Source organism: Populus trichocarpa, chromosome 1 (assembly GCF_000002775.5).
Source record: "Populus trichocarpa isolate Nisqually-1 chromosome 1, P.trichocarpa_v4.1, whole genome shotgun sequence".
Taxonomy (NCBI): domain Eukaryota; kingdom Viridiplantae; phylum Streptophyta; class Magnoliopsida; order Malpighiales; family Salicaceae; genus Populus; species Populus trichocarpa.
The window spans coordinates 25,463,196-25,485,761 of NC_037285.2; the positions used below are offsets into that span (position 1 = coordinate 25,463,196).

The following is a 22,566-nucleotide window of genomic DNA, read 5'->3' on the forward strand; positions in this document are numbered from 1 at the left end:
ATTTCAATCGTGTTATCAAACATGAAGTTTTAAATTAGGAGGCTACAATGTAACTCGAGTTTAATTATTTTTTAAAAGAATTTTTTATTTAAAATTAATTTTTTATATTTTTAAATTATTTTAATATATTAATATAAAAAATAATTTTTAAAAATTAAAAAAATATTATTTTTAAATAAAAAACATTTTTAAAAACTAACACCACCAGCCAATTATCCTTCCTGCCGATCGGGATCATAACAGTGCTGCGGGGTTGATGATTTTAAAAAAGGTGGCAAAAATAGAATTTTCACGAGGGACAACGTGTCTAATTATAACTGGGACCCGTAAGCACTATGTCCCTGTTGTCACGCATGAGCACCCTCATCATGATATTTATTTTTGAATTCTTATCGACCAAAAATAAAAAAGTAGCAGTCCTCCACCAGAGAGGAGAGACACACACACAGAATTCTCCCTCTCTCAAAAAGTTGGCATTTGAAGAAAGCAAACCCGAACTCCTCTACCACTCCCCCTCCCTCTATAAATCTCTCTCTATTTTTTGTGCGATATTTATCTAACTGATTCATTCATATACCTCCTAATCTACAACCATGGTCAGTCTCTTCTTTCTTACTCTAAAAAGTCATCTTTTGATCTATGATTTGTAAGCAACAGGCGATTAAGTTATTTTTTGTAGATCTGACTTGGCCTTTCTTTTTAATTTGATGCTCGTATCTTTCGAGACTTAATATCTTCTGATTTGGTGATTTAATACATAATTTTCGTCTGATCCGATTTGTTAACTTGATCTATGTATGTCGTGTTCTATTTCCGGCTTACATGAAATTCCATTTTGTTGCTCTATTTTGTGTTTGCTTTTGCTTAGTACAGAAAGGTAGTTTACAAGATGAGGATCCGGACATGATACCATGTTTTTATCTGGGACTGTTTTCTGTTCAGTTTCACATTTATGCACTGCAACTTTATCAAGTGATTTAGATGCATTAAGGTAAGCTTTTTCTCATGGCCAAGTGCATCATTTCTTGCACACAAAGGTTGAGTTCCTGGTTGCCATGGATCTTGGATTCCTTAGCACTAGAATGCTTGCGGTCATAATGCTGACTCGTCTAAAATGGCTGCGGTTAATCTTAGTTAATTATCAACAGTTAACTAATAATGTTATAACTTAGATTATCTATATCTGGCTCATTTTTCTATATTAAAAAAAAACGGGAATTCTCTTTTGCCCATTGTCAAACACCTAGGTTATGTTTCTGTTTTTAACAAAGCGTCGTTGTTTTTTACTTAGTTTTGTCAAACCTCGACACGTAGGTTAGGATTAGGAATTGCTACAAAATCCTCTGTGCTGCCACTTCCTTTCTTTGTTCTATTCCTCTATTTTTTCAACTACCTTTCTGGTTGTTATTGATCATTTGATTTAATGACAAACAGAGTTTGAGTGTTCAGCTTTCTTGGAAACCTAATGTCTTAGAGGTCTGGCGCTTCGCCTTATACGACAGGGTGTTATGCTCAGTCAATTATGTAAAATGGAATGACTGTGAGAAGATGTACGGTCCTTACTGAATCCCTAATGTGTTGAGACGGAGAAGATGTAGGTTATAAAATATAGGTCAAGTCAATGAGTTTGGAAGCTTAAAAAACTAAAAAATCTTGGTCAATGCGGTTCCTGTGTCTTTCAATCTTCTCGACTGTTTCAAGTCTTGCAACTTCTTTCTTTCTATGCTATTGTTTTGAAACTTTGATGGACTAATGTAATGACTTTGGATATTATGTCTTCCAAGATGTGATCCATTATACACTAATAAATACGTAGATTTGTTTTTATGTGGTCCTCCCCCTAAGGGCATCCTAATAAAGAATGAATGAAACGAGTGATAAGAGATGTCTTGTTAAAACATCGCTTCTCCATCTTACCATATATCACCCCTCTCTGTGTACAGGCCAACGCAGCATCTGGTATGGCTGTGCATGATGACTGCAAGCTGAAGTTCTTGGAGCTGAAGGCTAAAAGAACTTACCGATCCATAGTTTTTAAGATTGAAGAAAAGCTAAAGCAGGTTATTGTGGAGAAGCTGGGTGAGCCAGCTCAAAGCTATGAAGATTTTACTGCAAGCATCCCTGCTGATGAGTGTCGATATGCTGTTTATGATTTTGATTTCATGACTGCAGAGAATGTTCAAAAGAGCAGGATTTTCTTCATTGCATGGTAATGATCCCCTCACCCCAACTGCATTTATTATTTTCGGGCTTTGAACTGTTTTCTCATCATTTTTTGTGGTATACAAGGTCCCCTGACACATCAAGGGTGAGAAGCAAGATGATTTATGCCAGCTCTAAGGACAGGTTTAAGAGAGAATTGGATGGTATTCAGATAGAGTTGCAGGCAACTGATCCAACTGAAATGGGTCTTGATGTCATTAGAAGCCGTGCCAGTTAAGTGTTTATAGCCTGTGGCGTTGAACCTGACTGAATTATGAAATCGGTTTGTTTGTTTGAGTTTTATCCGATAGCCCTCTTCTGGAATCAATCCAGTGATTTTGATTGTATTTTTTTATGATCCATCATGTAATGAACCTATGCGATGTGTGTTTCCTTATAGCCATACTTACAGTCTCTGTTGTACCAGTACTTGTTTTTTACATTTCTGAAAATGGATGTTCCGACAATTTCTCATATTTGCATTAGAAGACTTGTTCTAAACATTAATGAAATATAGCGATAAAAAACTTAAAGAGTTACTGGATTAGTGAGATTTATAAACGAGTTTAAGATTGTGATTCAACTGCAGATGGGAATTCTTGGAATTTTATCTCTTTTTTTTGTAATTTATATAGAGATAGTTTTGTTATTCCAATTAGGGAAATTGTTGCACGGTATGTGGATGCTAGGGTATCATTTGTCCCAGATCATGAGAGGGAGTCATGCGTCTCCAATTTATTTATTTACTAATTTCTTGAATTAAAAATTGGTAAGAATAGTTGAGAAATAATAAAAAATGCCATTCAAAAAATTTGGTGGTTATTTTCTTTTTATTTATAGTGAAAAACAAATTTACTTCACTTTTAAGTGAAGGTATATTTTTTTGAAAATGACCAAAGCTAAGTCATCGAATCATTAGTCAGCTTGAAAATTAATTCTGTGAACGTAGATATTTACTATTATCAAGTAAAAAACAGAAATTTAAATTTATTAATTGCAATAAAAGAAAAGTTGGAACGAAATAAAAAGAAAAGAACTGAAGAAATTTGGGTCCACCCGTCGGGTAAAAAACGACGTCGTTTTAATAAAAAAAATAGAAGTCAACGGGTTATAACCGGGTCTTACCGGGTCAACCCGTCGAATCACAGTGGGTTTTTTCTTTTTCTATTTTTTTTTTAACCCTGCCCGGTTCCATCCCCAGGTCGGTCATGTCCCGGGTTAACTTGTCAAGTCGGGTCGAGTTTCAAAACTATACCAGTTTGACCATGTTTTGAATTAAGAATGCGATAATTTAAAGTATTTTTTATTTATAAATATATTAAAATAATATATATATATATATATATATATTTAATATTAATATTAATATATCAAAAAGTTCATAAATAAAAAAATAATTTAAAACTAAAAAAATAAAAATATTCTAAAAAATACAGTTAAACAACAATACTAAATACCACTGACATATCAATTAAAATTAAATCTTATTTTTTAAAAATATACTTTATACGTCCGTGTCATAAATTTAGAATATTTTATAATTTCTTCTAACAATGATTGTAGTCTTCTTTTTTAAAAGTTTTTTTTATCTTTTTTTACAAGAAAGCAACACAGCTGAAGGGGGCATGAGCTGGCATTTTAAAAAAGGATAACAAGCGTCTAATTGTCGTTGGATACACGTTCTTTATCCCTGTTGTCGAGCTGGAGCACATCATTGATATTTATTTACATCAGAGGAATATCAATGGAGCCACCAGAAATATGTCAAATTTATTGATTAATTATAGCTCAGTCCTTGTAGTTTATAAAAACTAATCAATTACTCCTCGTACTTTTAGAAATTATACATTTAATTCTCATGTTTTCTTTTAGACATTCTTGAAGGGGAAAAAAATGAACTGATTTGGTAAATGTTGATAATTAGATTATTTAATTATTTCTACTACTATAGAGACCAATTAACTAGTTTTAATAAACTATAGTTATTAAGTTATAATGACTCTTAAAGCTATGAATAAAATTTAAATGAGTGAGTTATAACCTTATCCTTATATATTTTTCAAACAAATCATTCAATACATGTAATTTTTAAAATAATTAATTAATCATTTCACCATATTTGATTGTCATGTCAGGGATAATAATAGAAAAGTCGATGTCAACATAAGGCGAGCATTAAGTTATTCAAATTCAGCTTCAATAAATTCATTTTAGTTTTTTAGGTGAAAAACATTCTCTCAACCAAATTGTGGTTCGAATTTTTAATCGCTTGAAAAAAATAGAATGCAAACTTTTTTGTATGAATGCTATGATTATTGGTAATTTTTATCATCTTTCATGTTTGTCTGATAAAAAAATGAAAAAAAAAATATAATGATATCCCAAAAAATCAAAGTAGTTTTAAAACAAGGTTTATATGTTAGTAATTCGTTAATATTTTGGTTTTCACAATATGATTCATTCTTTCTAACTAAGAAGGTTGATGATTGATGGTTGATATCTAATTAATACTTGTAAAAGATCTCCAATAATAAATTTAGAAACTCTCTAATAATTAAATAAGTATTTTATGGAGAGAAAAAATAATGATATTTTTTAGAGAGATTCTAAAAATAAATATGTAGTTAAGAATGGAAATTGAGAACCTAGTTCATTTAAAATAATTATTTAATTAAATAAGTATTTTATAAACTCTTCGATACTTAAATAAGTATTTTCTTGAGAGAGAAAACAATGATATTTTTAGAGAGATTTTAAAAATAAATATGCAGTCGATAATGAAGATCAAGAACCTAATTCCTTTAAGAATCCAATGAGTCTTTATAGCCCATGCTCACTGTCATTTGGTGCTAAAACATCTCTCATGTGTCAAAAATAAAAAATATTTCTGGCTTATCAGGGAAAAAATATTTCTAACTCATCAAATAAGGGATTTTTTGATTTATTAGAGGAAAAATATCTCTCTAATTTGTTAAAATCTCATATCCCAACAAAGAGTCTGATAAGATTGCCAAAGACATTTGTACCTGAACTCAATGCTTGACTGAGATAAAGGGTAATGAATTTGGCAACTCACAAAACTTGTATATGTGTAGGCTTAATTTTTGATCGGGCCGAGGATATTGAGTTATTATCCTGCCTCTAAATCATTTAAAAATATATTCAAATAAAAATAAAATATGCTGATCTATCAAATTTATTTCAAAGTTCCAAGTGGTAACATCAAATATCTATGGATTCTAAACATCAAAGTAATATGATGGATCTATAAATCATAATGAAAATTTAATTTATTTAGAAACCATTTCCAAAAAACAAAAAAAGAAGGTGAAAGACTAAATAAAAGGTTAACTCAATATCAAGATAAAAAATAAAAAGAAATAGGATGTGATTTTTTTTTTGTGTATATTGATATTTAGAGTTTATTTAGTAGTATGGTTATCCTGTATTTTGTTTTATTCATGATCTTGAAAGTATCTTATTAATCAAAATCTATTATAGTTTTACATGAATTCTATTAAAAATTCTATTATAAAACTTTATTATAGAAACAGCTTTTTTTTAAATTTAATTTTTTAAATCACAATGATAGAAGTTACTACAACGCTCAAACAATGATGATGATTGTTGTAGGCTGGCGGTTGAGATGATGAATATACATGTGTTAATTTGTTGATGAGCGAGGAATTAATCCTCTCAAAAAACCGTAATTTAGAGAAGCATGGGAAATATGCACGATTTAATTGGGCTTATTTAAGTTTTGCAGGGCTTCTTAAGAACTCGTTTGGAAACGCGGTTGAAACCGCGTTCCCATAAAATTTAAATTTTTTTTGTTATAATTTAATATAATTTATATGTTTTGGATCGTTTTGATGTGCTGATGTTAAAAATGATTTTTAAAAAATAAAAAACATCATTTGCATACATTTCGGCACGAAAAGTTATTTGCAAAGCAACCGCTACTACACTGCCAAACACGCTCTAAAAGTCAGCTATGCACATGTATATTTCTATTATTATTATTATATTATTATATACAAAAACATATCAGCATATATGTTTTGGTTTTCTATTGAAATGATCCACAATTTTGGGCAATTGAACCAAACTAAAACTATTTTAGATAAGTAAAAAAATTCAAAATTTCATTCAAGATAAAAAAACAAATAATTAGATGTGTAAAACACATGTTTTGAGCAATTAAACCAAAAAAAAAACTAAAAATATTTTAGATTAGTAAAAAATCCAAAATTTAATTCAAGAAAAAAAAACAAATAATTATTTCATCTCAGAAAATACATATAGGGATTAGTTCATCTCAGAAAAAGAATATATAGGGATTAGTTAATTATTTTTAAAAAATTCAGCAACTAAATTATTTATGTCTTGAGAATACAAGAACTAAATTATAATTTACCCAACTTAAAATTCTGATTCCATCAACCGAGAGAGAAAAGAGAGTAGAGAGAGAGAGAGACGCAAAACATAGAGAAGCAGCAGTCCTCCATTTTCTCTCAAAAAGTAAAAGCCTGCGTTGAATAGAAGAAAGCAAGACCCAACAATCTCTCTGTCTCTATAAAATCTTGTTCTACCCTTGTCTTGCCTTTGTTATTCTTGCCTCGACCGATCCCTATAAGAAGAAGCACAATCATGGTGAGTAGCCCTTTACTTGTTTCGATCTCTAGTACTGCTATCTGTTTTTAAGTGACGACTGAGATGACCGTTGATGCTCTAGATCTGAGACTTGATCTCTAATTCGACGGCAGCGGCAGATTTAAACGGCTTCGTCTTTTGTCCCTGTGCCTGCACCACTATTCCGCTAGATCTTACGCCACTAGTTGATACTGTTAATTTTAATCATTCATGTCTCCGATGCTCCATTTCGTGTATTTATTTTTTCATAATGGTCCTATCCGAACAGTAGTTAAACTCAGTGCTGTGTTTCTTTGAATTTATAGATAGTGCGGCTTTTTGTCCGATCTAGTCATCTTGTTTTGTAAATTATTTTAGGTTACTTGTATAATCTCTGATTATTTTTTTTATTCTCTAGATGTCAGGATTTATGGTTCAGTTGATCACCAAATAATCTTGAAATGTGATTTAATAGACCAAAACTCAAAAAAAAAATTAAAAAATTATTCAACGTGGTCCTTTATCATCCTGAATTGTTCGAGTTTTTGAAGCTTTGATGGACTAATGTCATGAATCCGAATGTTATTTGTTCGGATATGTGATCCATGGTTTATAAGCTGCGCCTGCTTATGTGATATCTCCTCTACCAAGGCTTATCTCGTCAATAAGAAGGAATTGAGGAAATAATAATAGAGGGAGGATCTCTGCTGTTAGGAACCTTGAGGAAGCTGTTGCCCGAGTGCCTTTTGTTTTCTTTGCATTTCTGTCTCACCGCGTGTTATTTAACTCTCTGCGTGTGCAGGCCAACGCAGCATCTGGTATGGCTGTGCATGATGACTGCAAGCTGAAGTTCTTGGAGCTGAAGGCGAAAAGAACTTACCGCTTCATAGTTTATAAGATTGAGGAAAAGCAAAAGCAGGTTATTGTGGAAAAGCTTGGCGAGCCTGCCCAAAGCTATGAAGATTTTACTGCAAGCCTCCCTGCTGATGAGTGTCGCTATGCTGTTTATGATTTTGATTTTGTGACTGAAGAGAATGTCCAGAAGAGCAGAATTTTCTTCATTGCATGGTAATGACATTGAACATTGTTTATACGCTCACGCTCACGCTCACGCGCACGCTCACGCTATCACATAACCGTTTATTATTTTTGGGACTTCACTTGTAAGTTTTGCTCATCATTTTCTCTGTGGTTTACAAAGGTCTCCTGACACATCACGGGTGAGAAGCAAGATGATTTATGCTAGTTCCAAGGACAGGTTCAAGAGAGAACTAGATGGCATTCAGGTAGAATTGCAGGCAACTGATCCAACTGAAATGGGTCTTGATGTCATCAAGAGCCGTGCCAGCTAAATGCATGTCTCCAAATTTCGCAGTGGAGAGTTCGATGCCCTCTACATTTGAGCGAAATGTTTATAGCTTGTGGCAGTGAACCTGACTGAATTATGAGATTGGTTTGTTTGCTTGAGTTTTACCCTACAATCCTCTTCTAGAACCAATCCGGTGATTTTGGTTCAATATTTATGATCCGTCATGTAATGAACTAAAGGGATGTGTGTTTCCTTATAGCTATGTTCACAATCTTCGGTGTACCGTCATCTGATGGTAGAGAAACCGGGGTTTGTTCCTACAACTTTGCAAATGGATGTTTCACTCTTTTTCAGATTTTTTTTCACGACTGTTTAATTCAGTCCTGGGATTTGTCATTGAAGTGTTGGTATTGATGGTTCATTTTATACATGGATGTGGTACTAACCAAAAAGAGTCTGCTTTTCTTCTACAATAATTTCTTTCCCCAGATACTTGCAACTAATTGTTTATATGGCAATGGAAAGTAGCTGGAAAAGTGTTTGCTGATATGCCTGTAAATATTTTTGACAAGAATTAGTTGTTGGAGCCCTGTTTCTTTGGCACCGTTGGTGGATGCTTTCTCCGAAAAGAACATGTCGTGCTGTCATATTATGTACGTGCATCCTGCTCAGTTTAACATGAAAATGTTCTGTCATTGCTGTTATTTGTGCTGAAAACACAGGTTCCCAAATTCTAAATGTACAGGCACAGGAGCTTCATGACAGGGAAGGGACGAGGATGATAAGATTCAAGAATGGAAGGCTCATTTAGCCTATTTTGTCTAGTGTCTTCCTAGATTCATATATTTCTTACCTTCCAAAGAGGTGGCGGGAAAAGATGAGTGCTTCCATTAGAAACAAAAGTTTTCTGCTGCCTTCCTATTGACAAGCGCATCAGTCTCTCGTATTCTTCCCCTCACAATCTCTTCAATTTGGGCGGTAGGAAATCATGCTGCCCTTGTTGCTTGTCTTCACCATGTTCGCTTCGTTTCTCTCCCAAGTCCTAAATCAAACGACTGAAGTTTGGGTTCACCATCTTAATTTCTCCACTCGTTGACGACGTCTTCCCAAAATCTCAAATTTCTACGCCTTCGTTTTACACAACAACAAATGAAGAGTTGCACTTTAGCAATCAATGTGATCGATCAAAATTTATAGACCAGTATGCCATGAGAAACGGTCGTTTAAAAATGGAAAATTAGGCTTCTAAAAGTCTTTTAAGATGCTGCCAACCCATTTCTCAGCTCTGAATATCAATTCCCTGTAACACAATTGCTGTGAGAAGTTTGAAAAAGAAGCTATTCAAAGTGGCACATAAATTGATCGCAAAGACATAGAAATTATTGGAGCTAAGTTATTGTATGAAAATAACAGCTTCCACAAAGAATCATTGCAAGTTATGAGAGGCCTGAACAGTGGGCTGCCAAAATTTACTAACAGATTCTGATGAATAAATTGGCAAAGCTTCTTTCAGCTTCATACCGGTTATCCTATAATACAAACTACATGAAAAAATGTCTATATCTGTTTGGCAATATAATAATTAGCGCCTAAGGTCCAGGAACAACGTTCCATCTTTAAGACCATCTCACTCGCATAGGGATCTCTGCCAGGTTTTCATGAAACAATACACCGTTCCACTAATTTTCAGGCATAACTGGGTGGGTAGAAATAGAAAACTTCCTTGAAGCTCCATGACTAAGAGACTTGTGTGTAGCCTGATTTGGCTTCACGCCCCTTCTTATCATGTCATCTCGCAACTCAAAAGCCTTTCCCAGTTCTCCTGCAATGCAGCAACCATATATCAAAAAATTGTACGCTAGTGTATCAGGCTTCAGACCCTTATTTAGCATCGTGTCCCAAAATTCAATAGCTCCATCTAAATTACCCCTTCTACAGCACTGATATATAATTGTAGAATAAGTAATGCAATCTGGAAAAATAGCGTTGTCTATCATTTCATCCAGGAGCTTGGTTGCCTCCTCAACCCTGCCCAATTTGCAAAAGCCACGGACAAGTATATTATAGGAAACAGTGTTTGCTAAAAGCCCTTTAAGCATATCATTATGCAGCTGAACAGCTTTCTCCATGCTCCCTTCCCTGGCGAGGTGATCAAGGAAACAACAATAAGTAACGTGATTTGGAGTTGAATTGCTAACTAGCATTTCCTTCCAAAGAAGCTCAGCCTTATCCATGAGTCCTGCTTTGCATAATTCATTTATCAGGGTAGTGTATGTGACAATATTTGGAGTACATCCTTCATCAATCATTATATCCCAAATTCCAAACGCCTTCTTAACACTCCCAGCTTTGCTGTACCCATCAATCATGCTTGTGTATATTACTTTATCAGGCCTCAATCTCTGGTCATGCATATTCTTCAAAAGACCAAATACTGCACTTGTATCTTGTTCTTTTATAGTTCCATCTATGAGTACAGCATAACACACAAGATCCATGTCTACTCCTCTCTTTACCATCTCACGACAAACACCCAATGCATCTCTCAATCTGCCTTCTTTGCAATAACCATGTAGAAGAGCGCTGTAACACATCTCATTTAACTTAAAATGCTCTCTGTGAAGGTCATCAATAAACTTTTTTGCCTCACATACTCTACCAGTAGAACAAAGACTGCTTATTAGAGGCCTATAAGTATATGTATCTGGAACAAGACCCTTTTGTACCATTTGATTGAGCAATTCAAAGGCTTTTACTGTGTTTCCTTCCTTACAGTGTCCTTCTATCATAACATTATAAGTCACCTCATTTGGCATCATGTTCTGCTCTAACATTTCGTCAAACAATCTAAAAGCATCAGTCATCCTATTTGCTCGAAAAAGAGCAGATATTAGGGTGGTAAATGTGTACGTGTTTGGTGCAATGCCCTTCCCAGTCATCTCGTGATACAGCCTGAATGCCTCATGCAACTTGCCTTTGTTGCAGTATCCACTTATTAATGATGTGTAGGATACCACAGTAGGTTTCAATCCTTTATCAATCATCTCATCAAAAAAAGACACCGCTGCACTCAAATTCCCCAACTTGCAGTGACCATTTATCAAGGAATTGTAGGGATAGACTGTAATTTTTATCCCTGCCATGATCATTTTACCAAGAAAATGAATTGCAGTATCCAGTTTTCCCCTTCTACAAAATGAATCGATCAAAATAGAATAAGTGACATCATTTGCACATAAGCCCTTCTCTCCCATTTCCTTGAAAAGCAACTCTGCTTCATCAAATTTACCATCTTTACATAAAGAATTGATTAATGCATTGTAGACAAATAAACTAGGCATCGCCCCAACTTTCTTCACCCTGTTAACCAAATCAAAAGCATCGACTACCTTCCCCTTCCTCCTCAACCCTTCAACAAGACTTGACAAAGCTGCTTCAGTTGGAACAAACCCCAACTCAATCATTTCATCCATTACCCCTGCACCAACCTCAAACTCTTGCACTTTACATAATCCAAGAACTAATGTACAATAAGTAACCTCGCTAGCTGTCAATCCCTTTTGAATAAGACCATTCTTGATCTCAACAGCCTCCCAAACTCTCTTGTTCTTGCATAGCCCATGAATTAACACATTATACACCACTACATTCAAATCGCTAGACTCCATTCGCTGAATCATTTCCTTGGCCTTAGCAAAATTCTTCAACTCACAGAAACTTCGAATTACTGCCACATAAATATAAATGTCAGGCCTAATACCCATACTCAAAATCTCACCAAACAACACTAAAACCATATCGACTCGCCTGATCTTGGCAAGCCCATTTAATACTTCACCCAAGGTCCTAACTTGAGGCATCAATTCACACTGCCTCATCAACCTGAATATCAAAACACTATCAAACATTCTCTTCTCCTGCACATAACTCTGAATCAACAAATCAAAACCCAAACTAGAAATGAAGTCACATTTCTCGAAACAGTCCAAGAGAGCCTCAAAAACCTCTCTTGGATCCAACCCCCCACGAAGAAGCAGCGTTTGCAAAAGCGAAGAAGCAGGCCAGAATAAATTAGCATTAACAAGGGCATGAATTAGAATACAGAAGGACATGGTAGAGTGGTTAAAGTTTTTGTGCAAACCCAAGAAGTTAAAAAACCTCAAAGCTAACCTGGTATCATCAAGAGTAAGCAACAAGACCTTCTCAACATGGTGAGGCTTTAATTTAGTTGAAATGAACGGATCGTTAAAAGCGATTTTCCAGCTTTCCTTTCCTCGAACGATGTTCCTGAGGGTCGCTATGAATTGCGAGTCTTTAACGTCATTGTCTTGAATAGCAGAGGTGCAGTACAAGTGTTTGGGCTTTGTTTGGAAGATGGGGATGGGGTTTAAGACTAATCTATGCGGGTGACAGCGATGGAATTTCATTCTTTTTAAGGAATTGAATATACAAGATAGACGAGAGAGCTTTCTTCCACTTTTCCAACGAAAAATGGAGTTCAGCTCGGTGAGTCATGTAGCGATGTTGAAATGTAAAGGAGAGCAAATAGATGGCGTGAAACAGTTTGAGTAATTTGGGCTAAATGGAGCCCAGCTTACGGGATGGGTCGGGTCACTTTTCTTATGGGCTTCATCCACGACATCAACCTAAGCCCAGTCCAATCTCCAAATACCCAAGCCCTGAGCCCACATTTAGACACTTGATGTATATTTTGATGATTTTAATCTGATAGTGAAATGATTAATATAATGTATATCTTATGTATTAATTTACTCGCCAATAAATATGTTGTTTACTTGATATTTATAAATCTATATTTAATGTTTAATTCAATGGTGACTGGATTTGTTTTTAATAAAACAATGTTGCTTTGTTTTTTTTTTTTTTCAAGTCAAATATTAGGTTGATCTAGATGCATCCCCAACCCACAATCTAAACCTCGAGCAAAAACAATGAATTACCCTTTTTACACTCATACCCCAAACATACGCTACTTATTTTTCCATTTAATATCTCTAAAAAATGATGTGACAAATTCTTATTTAAGTTCCATTTGATTGATGGTTTGCGCCTCACTGCAAGCTGGATTAAAAAAGGCGTAACTAATATTTTTCTAGTAAAAAAAAAAACTATACAGGAGTTGATTCGATGTGACTTGGTTGACTTAACAGATTCAATGAAAACCTGTACAATCGCTAAAAACATAGTTTGATTTTAAAAATTCAAGACAATATCTTTTTTTATATATATTGAGAGGACAACAAATCGGATTGACCTGAGTTAACCCATGTTAACTTTATGAATCCACAACCCGAGTCATGAGATTATGATAATCCTATACAAAATAAATCAAAACACATTATGAAGTCTAATTTTCAATTAGCCCAGCATTGAAGGATGAAATTGAAAAAAATAATTAAAAAATGACAAAAAATGACTCAAGTCAGTTCAAGTTAATTTGCGAAATTCACGATCCAAGTCACGAGACCAAAATAACCTCATGAAAAGTAAATAAAAAAAATCATAAAGTCTAATTTCAATCAACCCAATGTTAAATGATGAAATTGAAAAACAAATCAATTAAAAAAACACTAAAAACAACTCAAGTAAACTCAAACTCGTGACTCGAGTTATAGGACCGAGATAACCTCATAAAAAATACATAAAAAAACAAATTGATTCAACTCAAGTTAATATGTCAAGCCTGCAACCCGGGTTATAAGACCGAGATAACCCCATAGAAAATAAATAAACAAATTATGAAGCTAATTTTTCAATAAACCCATTATTGAATTATGAAATATGAAAAAAATTCAATCTAAAAAAGAACATAATAAAACAACTTGAGTCTATTCTGGTTAACTCACAAAACCCGTGACTCGGGTCATGATACTGGTATAACCTCATAAAAAACAAACCGAAACAAATAATACAACCTTTTTCATAATTAATCTAGTGTTTAAGATGCTGAATGATGAAATTAAAAAAAAATACCAATTAAAAAATAAAAAAACTTGAGTCAACCCGTCAAAATCATGACAAGGATCAAGAGACTAAGATAACCACATTGAAAGTAAATTATGAATAAAAAAAAATAACTTGAAAACAAGAAAGAAAAAAAAAATTATTACAATAAATAGTATTCTGCGAGGTGAAACATGCCGAAAAAACAACATCTTTTAATTTTTTTATTTTGTGTTAATACACGTTTTTTAAAGAAAAAAGTCAACACGATTCTTAGAATTATTATTGTTTTTGCATACAGTTCCTCAAATTCATTTTTTTTCTCTTTCTATTTATTTTTTAAAAGAACACTTTAGTCCCCTTATTATAATTGTTTTTTCCAAACAAGTTGAATATTCGATCCATGACCATCTCTACTTGAAAAAGAAAAAAACACAAAAAGAAATTCAAGACGTGTAATGAAGCAACAGCAAAAAGCGAAAAAAGTTCGAAATGGCGTCGCCCGGACTCGAACCGGAGACCTTCAGTGTGTTAGACTGACGTGATAACCAACTACACCACGACACCTTCTTGTGTGTTTATGTTAAATTATGATATAAAGAATACAAAGCAAATAGCAACTAGTTTGAAGATATAAATAGGGCGTAAAGGAAGCTGCTATCTCCTCCACCTCTTTAGAGTTAATACACCTTGAGCATCTCTGAATCACGGCTCTCTTCCTTCGAGGAAACCTGCCCTCCTCCTCCTCCTCCTCCTAGTAAATCAAGTTCTTCCTCTCTTCCTCTCTTGCTTTCTTCATCTTATTTTTCTTATTCTAAGTTAAAACAAAGAAAAAAGCAACATGTCAAGCGCTTTGGATATGTCCCTCGACGATATCATCAAAAATAGCAAAAAACCCGGATCCGCTAACTTCCGGGGCCGTGGTCGAGGCCACCCTTCCGGAGCCGGTCCTGCTCGCCGCTTCCCTAACCGCGCCGCCAATCGTTCAGCTCCTTATACCGCCGCTAAGGTACACACACTTTCTCTCTTGAAAATCAGCTAGAATGAGTTTCAATATTTTGTTTTTTTAATAATTTTTTTCTGTGTTGTTCCCAGGCTCCGGAAAGCACGTGGCAACACGACATGTTCAGGGATCAATCAGGTCGGACCTCCTCTTTAGAAGGAGCAAAGCTCTATGTTTCCAATTTAGATTATGGAGTCTCTAACGAGGACATCAAGGTAATTTTCAATTTTTCTGCGTTATGGATCTGGATTTCTCTATCAATTTCAAATTTCCCTCTAATTACTATAATTATGTAAGTAAATTGAAGGTTAATCATGTTTAAATTTAGTGTATTGTTTTAGTAATGATAGATAGATTAACTATGTACAGGAATTGTTCTTGGAAGTGGGTGAACTGAAAAGGTATTCGATCCATTACGATCGGAGTGGCAGATCGAAGGTATCTAACTCGAGCTTGGCATAACCTACGTACTTTTGATGGATTCTTTGTGTCCTGTTTTGGTTTAGAAACCTCTTTTTTTTAGGGAACGGCAGAAGTTGTCTTCGCACGACAAGCTGAAGCTGTCGCTGCTGTTAAGAGATACAACAATGTTCAGCTTGATGGGAAACCGATGAAGATAGAGATTGTGGGAACAAATTTTGTTGCTCCTCCTGCGCCTCCGGCTGCTAATGCTGCTTTTGGAAATTCTAATGGAGTTTCTGGACGGTAATATCTCCCCTCCTACTCTGGTCTTTGTCGCTTGTCTACTGTAAATTCCTAATTATGGTTTGTAAAAGAGCAAAATTCTGAGATTTTCTTTTTCTTGGTAGCCTGTTGTCAACTGTGTTGTTCATTGTTACTATGATCTCGGTGAATATGTTATCTGCTGAAAAAATATGTTGGAAACTTGTGATTTTGATATTGTCATTGCTTGCTAATGTTGTGCAATTATCCCTTGTTGCTGCTGAATTGCTTTTAGAATTTTTGTTCGACATTTATTTCTCTTGTTATAGGAAAATCTGGTCTAATTTTGAGATTTGCTGGCCAATCACAGTACATTATATGCATTGTTTCAGAATTTTATATAGTATGATTATCTGCTGGTCAATTAAGTTTTAACTTTTATATATTTCTCACGTTAAAGCCTCTTTTCCCCTTAAACATATGATCTTGATATATTGTGTTGGTGCGCATGCTTTTGGTAGTAGTGGGCTTTTTGTGCATTGGTTTGTTAGAACTTAAAAGTTAGTCTGACTGACATTTGTATATGGTAGATGCTTTTTCTCCCTTTGAGGTCATGGGTTTTGTCAGGCATGTCAAAATATCATAATGGTGTCAACTCTCTCTTTGCATTGAGTCTATCATTTCATGCCTTCATTGAATTCAATTTTTCAATTTAAAATAAAACCTCAGAACTCTCTTTTATGTTTCTTTTTTAGATTTAATTTCTAATTGATTTCACTCAAAAAACTTATCCAAAAATCAAGTTTGCACGTTGTTGTCACCCACTACATTGTGGAGTTAAAACATGAAAATGGATTTGTGACAAGCACAGTCTTGCAACCTCATTATTTAACTGTGACTTTGGAGGGGAATATTTAAGCAAGGGAAATTTATAGTTTCATTAAATTTCTTGCAAATGAGGATTATGTTTGAGAAATATAAAGTATCTGCTAAGGTTTATTTAGTTTTCTTTTTCTCTTTCCTTGCTGAAATTGGAACATTTATGTCTCTTATTTTCGAGTCCAAATTTGACATAATTATTGATGAATGATTTTCACACACCTCTTTCATTAATTCATCAACATAAAAATACAGAAGAAGTTAAGAAGGTTTGTTACAGATTCTAGAGATTGCAATTGATATATACATCTACGAAAGATTTAAACAAATCAATTTGTATGAGTCATAGCATTATCCTAGGACTAACAATAACATAAGTTAGTTAGAACACACATTTGTCTTCTATTATGCCCCCTCAAGATGGCATACGGGTGAGAACTCCAATCTTGGATTTGAGATGAATAAATTGTTGTCTAGGAAGAGGCTTGGTAAGGTATCAACATGTTGATCTTTAGAGGAATCATGAGCAACATGGAGAACACCACTTTGGACTTGATCGCGAATAAAATGGAAATCAATAGCAACATGCTTCATTCTCGAGTGAAAAACCGGACTGGAACAAAGTTGGGTAGCCCCAACATTATCACAATAAATGATTAGACAACGGGGAAGCTTAATACCAACATTAGTTAAAAGTGAACAAAGCCAATTTAGTTCAACAACAATATTGGCAACAAAGCAATATTCTACCTCTGTGGATGATCTGGCCATAGTCCGTTGCTTTTTAGAGCTCCAGGAAATAGGAATTTTGCCAAGATAAACAACATAGGCCCTTGTGGAGCAGAACATGTTTTTGTCGCCAGCCCAATCAACATCAGAGAAGGCATGCAAACTGAGAGAGGAGTAAAAAAAAACATGTAAACTAGTGGATGAGTTACGATAAAGTCGTAAACCATCATCAATAGTACCATACAAATAGCATAAGAGTCGTTTCACAAAGGATCAATGCTCAGTTGTTGGGCAATGCATATACTGGGAGAGTTTGTTGACAACGAAGGCATTATCTGGCTTGATGATGAGTAGATACTAAAGGCTGCCTACCACTTGACGATACTTAGATGGATCACATAGTGCCTGAATTTAACATGAGAGGGGGACTTGTTGGGATTGGAGTGAGCATGGACTTGACATTAGACATATGAGTATGAGTTAAAAGGTCCTTAATATATCGCCGTTGAGAAAGTAACACCATTTTTGTTGGAGACAACCTTGACACCCAAAAAATAAGTTAAGAGGCCAAGATCCTTAAGTGAAAAACGATGAGCTAGAGTTGTGACAAATTGATTGACAATGGCTTTAGTGTTACCCGTAAGGATAATGTCATCAACATCCACAAGAAGATATATGATGTGACCAATGACATTGTAGACAAATATAGAAGAATCAACATGTGAAATTGTAAATCATGAAGCAAGAAGAAAATGGCGCAGTCTTTGATACCAAGCCCGAGGTGCCTGTTCCAGGCCATAGATTGCTTTCCTGAGTTTGCATACATGTGTTGAGTGGTCTTTATCAATAAATCCTGGTGGTTGAGACATGTATACAGTTTCAAAAAGGTTGCCTTAAAGGAAAGCATTGTTGACATCAAGTTGCCTTAAAGACCAGCCACAACTGACAACAATACTGAGTGCAACACCAATGGATGTTGGTTTGACCACAAGGCGGAATGTGTCATGAAAATCAATTCTAGGATGTTGGTTATAGCCTTTGGCTGCAAGGCGAGCTTTGAACCCGTCAATAGTACCCTCAAAGTTACATTTAGTTAGAAAAATCCACTTACAACCAACTAGAATCTGGTGTCTCTGGGGGGACTAAGTGCCATTTGCCATTCTGAACCAAAGCATCATACTCGTCAGACATTGCCTGACGCCATTTAGGATTTTTTGGAGCTTGGGTCACCATGTTGGGTTCAAGGTCATGGGTTGTAGAGAGTTGATTGTGAAGGTTCATCTTTTGTAGAGAGTTGATTGTGGATGTTCTTGGTCTAGTGGTCATGCTGTGAGTGGTTTGAGTATGAATTTCAGGTGGGTGCAAGTTGGAAGGTTTTTTTTTTTTTTTTGGGGGGGGGGGGGTTTGAAGATATGGGAGGTACAATGTCAAGTGAGTTTGTGGTGTTGGAGGTGATAGGCATGAAGGATATCACTGGAGCTTCACAAGAGAGTTGTTGAGGAGCATGATGGAGTGGCGAGAGCAGAGTTGTGGAGGATACTACAAGGGGTTTTGGGAACCAAGTGGCAACATAGTTAGGTTGAGGACGAGGTGATGTGGGGGAGAGATGGATGAATGGAAACGAGGATTCAACAAACTTAACATGCCTAGAGACGTAGATTTTAGAAGTGGAGGGATCAAGACAGTAATATGCACTTTGAGTTAAGTAATAGCCAATGAACACACATGGTTTGAAACATGAATCTAGTTTATGAGTGGTATAAGGAGGAAGCCAGGGGTAACAAAGACAGTCAAGGATTTGTAATTTGGAGTAATTGGGAGCTGTTCCGAAAATTGTTTCATATGGGGAGGAGAGATGGGTCCAAACATCAGAAAAAATAGTCTCAAAAGGATGAGATGAGAGGATTGTGTATTTGGAGAATGACAATTTATGGCTTTTATTACATAGACAAGAATTACAAAAAGAATTAGAGGAAAAAAGAGAGGAGGAAGAACCTAGTTTATTATTTGAAATATTAAGTTTTAAAATTGAAAGAGCTGGATGTCCGAGTCTATGATGCCATGCAGAGGAGGAAGTCTATGCTAGAAAATGCAAGAATTGGGGAAGAGACTAGCCACTCATATACACCATTTTTAGTGTGGCCCTTCATTAGTGTGGCTCTTGTGTGAAGATCCTTCACAATAAAAAAAGATGATAAGAATTCAATGGAAACATTGTTTGTATGAAAAAAATTTGAGAAATGGAAATGAGATTCTTTTTCATTTCAGGAATACAAAGAACATTGTTTAATTGAAAGGAGTTGTGTGAGTGTTTTGGGAGAGAGGTAGAACTAGTGTGGGTAATTGGGATGCCTGAGCCATCTCCAATCATAATGTCATCTGAGCCAGTGTATGGAGTATTACTCCAGGGAAGGATTGCTAAAGTCAGAAGTAACATGGTGCAAAGCTCCATTGTCCAAGAGCCATGTTGGTTCAATAACCAGCAACATAATGTGCTCGTGGTTGCTATGGTGAGGTTGGATGAGTGGATGAGGTTGAGGAGTTGTTGGGTGAGTTAATTGGAACCAATTGAAAGGAGGGACACCTTTTGGCAGTTTGGCCTTGTAGTCCGCAGATTTGGAAATATCTCAAGTATGGACGAAAGGGACGATTGCTAGGAGATGAAGATGGTCCACCATTTGATGGTGTGGAATACCGATTGGTATTATTGTTGGACGGACACCAAGAACTATGAGAGCTGGAGCCTGAGTGAGGTCGTCACAGTGTTGTGTTTTGGCTAGTGGGATTTGTAGTAGCTGGGAAGGGAGATGGTTCTGGCCTCCTTGTTTGTAAGGAGGCTTCAAAGTTGAGCAATTTTTCAAGAAGTTTTTCAAAGTTAATTGAGGAATCTTTGGCTTGAACAACACGAACCAGTTCCTTGTAATTATCTCCAAGACCATTTAAAACTTTCTTTGTGAGATCCTCTGAATCAAGTGAGACTCCAAGAAGAGCCAGTTCATCAAATCATGCTTTTATGGTCTGTAAAAATTCAGACACGCTTTTAGAACCTTTTGTAAGGTTCTTTAGTTGAGTTTTAACGTGTGTTTGATGCGTCCAAGAGAGGGCTTGGCGTAAGTGTTGGTCAAGATAGTCCATGCTTCACGTGAAGCTTTGGATTGAGCAATGAATGGAATAATGGTTGGGGAGAGGGAGCCAATGATGGCATTGAGAGTGAGCTGGTCTTGTCTGATCCAGAGAATATGTTCTAGATTTGGGATGGTGGTGTTATTGTGAGGGAGGTTAGCGGGTGGACATGGCTTTGATCCATCAATATAGCCTAGGAGGTCATACCCAATGAATGGGGTATGAAACTGCAATTTCCAGGAGATGTAGTTGCTGGATGCTAGTTTTAATGGTGATAAGGGTATTATGAGTTTCATTGGTGTTGTGAATGATGGTGTGAGAAGAGTTGATGGCCATGAGAGAGAGAAAGCTAAGAAAGAAAGAGAAAAATTGGCTATCACTTAGATAAGCTCTGATACCATGACAGAATTATTGATGAATGATTTTCACACACCTCTTTCATTAATTCATCAATGTATAAATACAGAAGAAGTTAAGAAGGTTTGTTACAGATTCTAGAGATTGCAATTGATATATACAGCTAAGAAAGATTTAAACAAATCAATTGTGAATGATTCATAGCATTATCCTAGGACTAACAATAACAGAAGTTAGTTAGATTAGAACACACATTAGTCTTCTGTTAAAATCTGAGTAAGATAGGAATATTTCAAGCTTATTAATATGCATGTAGTCATTTGGTAGCAGAGATTATGAATGAAAGTGCAACTGTTTGGTTATCATTTAAGGAGTGATTCCGTAATCTCTAGGATGATGCTTAGGTTTTCTTCCCTCTAGGCGTGAGTCCTAGAAATCCTACTTGTGTGATGCTAGCAGCCTCACACATTTATCCATATTTCAGTTTTAAAATCTCAAATCCTTTTCTTCTTTGATCTAAACCCTAAAATCTCCAATTTTCCTGACTCTAACCTACCACAAAACACTTTTAGGACAAAATAAAATATGTCCTGAATCATGTAGATCCTCTTATAATCACCTCTTTGTGAAATTATTTATGTTTATCTTTTAATTTGGTTGAGTCATGTACTTCAGTGATTCAAGTTGTACCTGAATTACAAAACTCATATGCATATCTGGCTCATCAAGCCATTCATCCAGTTTTGTGTGTGATTTAGAGTTGATAGTTGATTCTTGAGATTTGTACAATGAATTTTAAGATTCTTAATTCTATGTTGATATGTGAGTGAAATACAATTCCATTGATTATTATTAATGCAACCATTATTGTATACTAGACTGATACATACTGGTATGTATCCTTGCTCAGAGAATTGTATAAGAATTGTGATTGTTCTTACTTGTTCATTCATGGGTTCACATGTGGTTATTCTGCAGTGGACGAGGTAGGGGTGGTGCACTGGGAAGACTGCGCGGCGTCGGCGTCGGCGGCGGAGGTGGACGTGGATTTGGAAGGGGACGCGGACGTGGAAGGGGCCGTGGTGAAAAGGTATCTGCTGAAGATCTTGATGCAGATTTGGAGAAGTATCATTCAGAAGCTATGCAGATAAATTAAGTCATTCCTGGTGTCTTGTTGGTTGGTCCAACATCTTTCTTTCATTGCTTTTGTGTGCTCGATCATGCAGCAATGGAACTATCTTCTATGTCTCAGCCAAGTCGTCTTAGTGATTTCACAAATACTTCTTAGAGAGAACTATCGTAATCTTTATTGTGGAAGTTTGGGGCTGTTATCATGTAATGTTCGGTTAATGGAGAGCTATCTGTATGTAATGTACTGTTACTTTTTGTTTGGTTAGCTTTATGATTTTATAAGTTGGGATAGGGAGTAGATCTATTTTCTTGTTTTTTCTTAGACAAAGAAAATGCTGTCTGCAAGGAGTGGAGAACCGAACTTTGACAGGAACTGCCTGATGCTCTAATGTCTACTGGTTGCATCGTCATCATAAAATCAGGGGGATAAGAATGGAGGTAGATTTCTTCATATTTCTTCCATTGAAATGGATTGGCTTTAACTGTTAGCGCAGGCCCCTTGTTAACGTTCTTTCTTAATGGCTAGGTTCTTGTTCAAGTTTCATCTATTCTGTGCAGTGAAATATCCGTTCCT

General features: G+C 35.5%; 4 protein-coding genes and 1 non-coding gene across 7 annotated transcripts; 3 read left to right on the plus strand and 2 right to left on the minus strand.

Moving 5' to 3' along the window:
• Positions 1-446: 446 nt before the first annotated feature.
• LOC7465127 (actin-depolymerizing factor 2) lies at positions 447-2,676 on the plus strand. Its single transcript, XM_002299852.4, has 3 exons — positions 447-596; positions 1,944-2,209; positions 2,290-2,676. Exons 1-3 carry the CDS (start codon positions 594-596, stop codon positions 2,438-2,440), a joined length of 420 nt encoding a protein of 139 aa, XP_002299888.1. The 5' UTR covers positions 447-593; the 3' UTR covers positions 2,441-2,676.
• LOC7485721 (actin-depolymerizing factor 2) lies at positions 447-8,496 on the plus strand. 2 transcript variants are annotated; one of them, XM_052445406.1, is made up of 3 exons: positions 447-596; positions 7,637-7,902; positions 8,036-8,496. In XM_052445406.1, exons 1-3 carry the CDS (start codon positions 594-596, stop codon positions 8,184-8,186), a joined length of 420 nt encoding a protein of 139 aa, XP_052301366.1. In that variant the 5' UTR covers positions 447-593; the 3' UTR covers positions 8,187-8,496. The 2 variants fall into 2 exon arrangements, with proteins under 2 accessions (XP_052301366.1, XP_002299887.1); XM_002299851.4 differs by lacking the exon at positions 447-596 and adding an exon at positions 6,616-6,855.
• A 1,020-nt stretch (positions 8,497-9,516) lies between these two features.
• LOC7465126 (putative pentatricopeptide repeat-containing protein At5g59900) lies at positions 9,517-12,685 on the minus strand. 2 transcript variants are annotated; one of them, XM_024601592.2, is made up of 2 exons: positions 12,314-12,685; positions 9,517-12,025 (listed from the first exon to the last, which is right to left on the minus strand). In XM_024601592.2, exons 1-2 carry the CDS (start codon positions 12,568-12,570, stop codon positions 9,823-9,825), a joined length of 2,460 nt encoding a protein of 819 aa, XP_024457360.2. In that variant the 5' UTR covers positions 12,571-12,685; the 3' UTR covers positions 9,517-9,822. The 2 variants fall into 2 exon arrangements, with proteins under 2 accessions (XP_024457360.2, XP_052301360.1); XM_052445400.1 differs by having other exon boundaries at positions 9,517-12,685.
• A 1,915-nt stretch (positions 12,686-14,600) lies between these two features.
• TRNAV-AAC (transfer RNA valine (anticodon AAC)) lies at positions 14,601-14,674 on the minus strand. The gene has a single exon. It is a non-coding gene; the product is annotated as a tRNA-Val (tRNA).
• An 86-nt stretch (positions 14,675-14,760) lies between these two features.
• LOC7485720 (THO complex subunit 4A) lies at positions 14,761-22,536 on the plus strand. Its single transcript, XM_002299850.4, has 5 exons — positions 14,761-15,116; positions 15,203-15,325; positions 15,480-15,548; positions 15,634-15,815; positions 21,840-22,536. The coding sequence occupies exons 1-5, from the start codon at positions 14,949-14,951 to the stop codon at positions 22,015-22,017; spliced, it is 720 nt and encodes a 239-aa protein (XP_002299886.3). The 5' UTR covers positions 14,761-14,948; the 3' UTR covers positions 22,018-22,536.
• The last annotated feature ends 30 nt before the right edge of the window (positions 22,537-22,566 follow it).

Excerpts from the sequence above, each read along its gene's own strand:
- LOC7485720 (XM_002299850.4), top strand. The coding sequence starts at position 14,949 with ATGTCAAGCGCTTTGGATATGTCCCTCGACGATATCATCAAAAATAGC. Across the intron at positions 15,549-15,633 it reads ATCGGAGTGGCAGATCGAAG|GGAACGGCAGAAGTTGTCTT; the intron begins GTATCTAACTCG and ends TCTTTTTTTTAG. Across the intron at positions 15,816-21,839 it reads TCTAATGGAGTTTCTGGACG|TGGACGAGGTAGGGGTGGTG; the intron begins GTAATATCTCCC and ends GTTATTCTGCAG.
- LOC7485721 (XM_052445406.1), top strand. Across the intron at positions 7,903-8,035 it reads AGAATTTTCTTCATTGCATG|GTCTCCTGACACATCACGGG; the intron begins GTAATGACATTG and ends TGGTTTACAAAG.
- LOC7465127 (XM_002299852.4), top strand. Across the intron at positions 2,210-2,289 it reads AGGATTTTCTTCATTGCATG|GTCCCCTGACACATCAAGGG; the intron begins GTAATGATCCCC and ends GTGGTATACAAG.
- LOC7465126 (XM_052445400.1), bottom strand. The coding sequence starts at position 12,570 with ATGAAATTCCATCGCTGTCACCCGCATAGATTAGTCTTAAACCCCATC.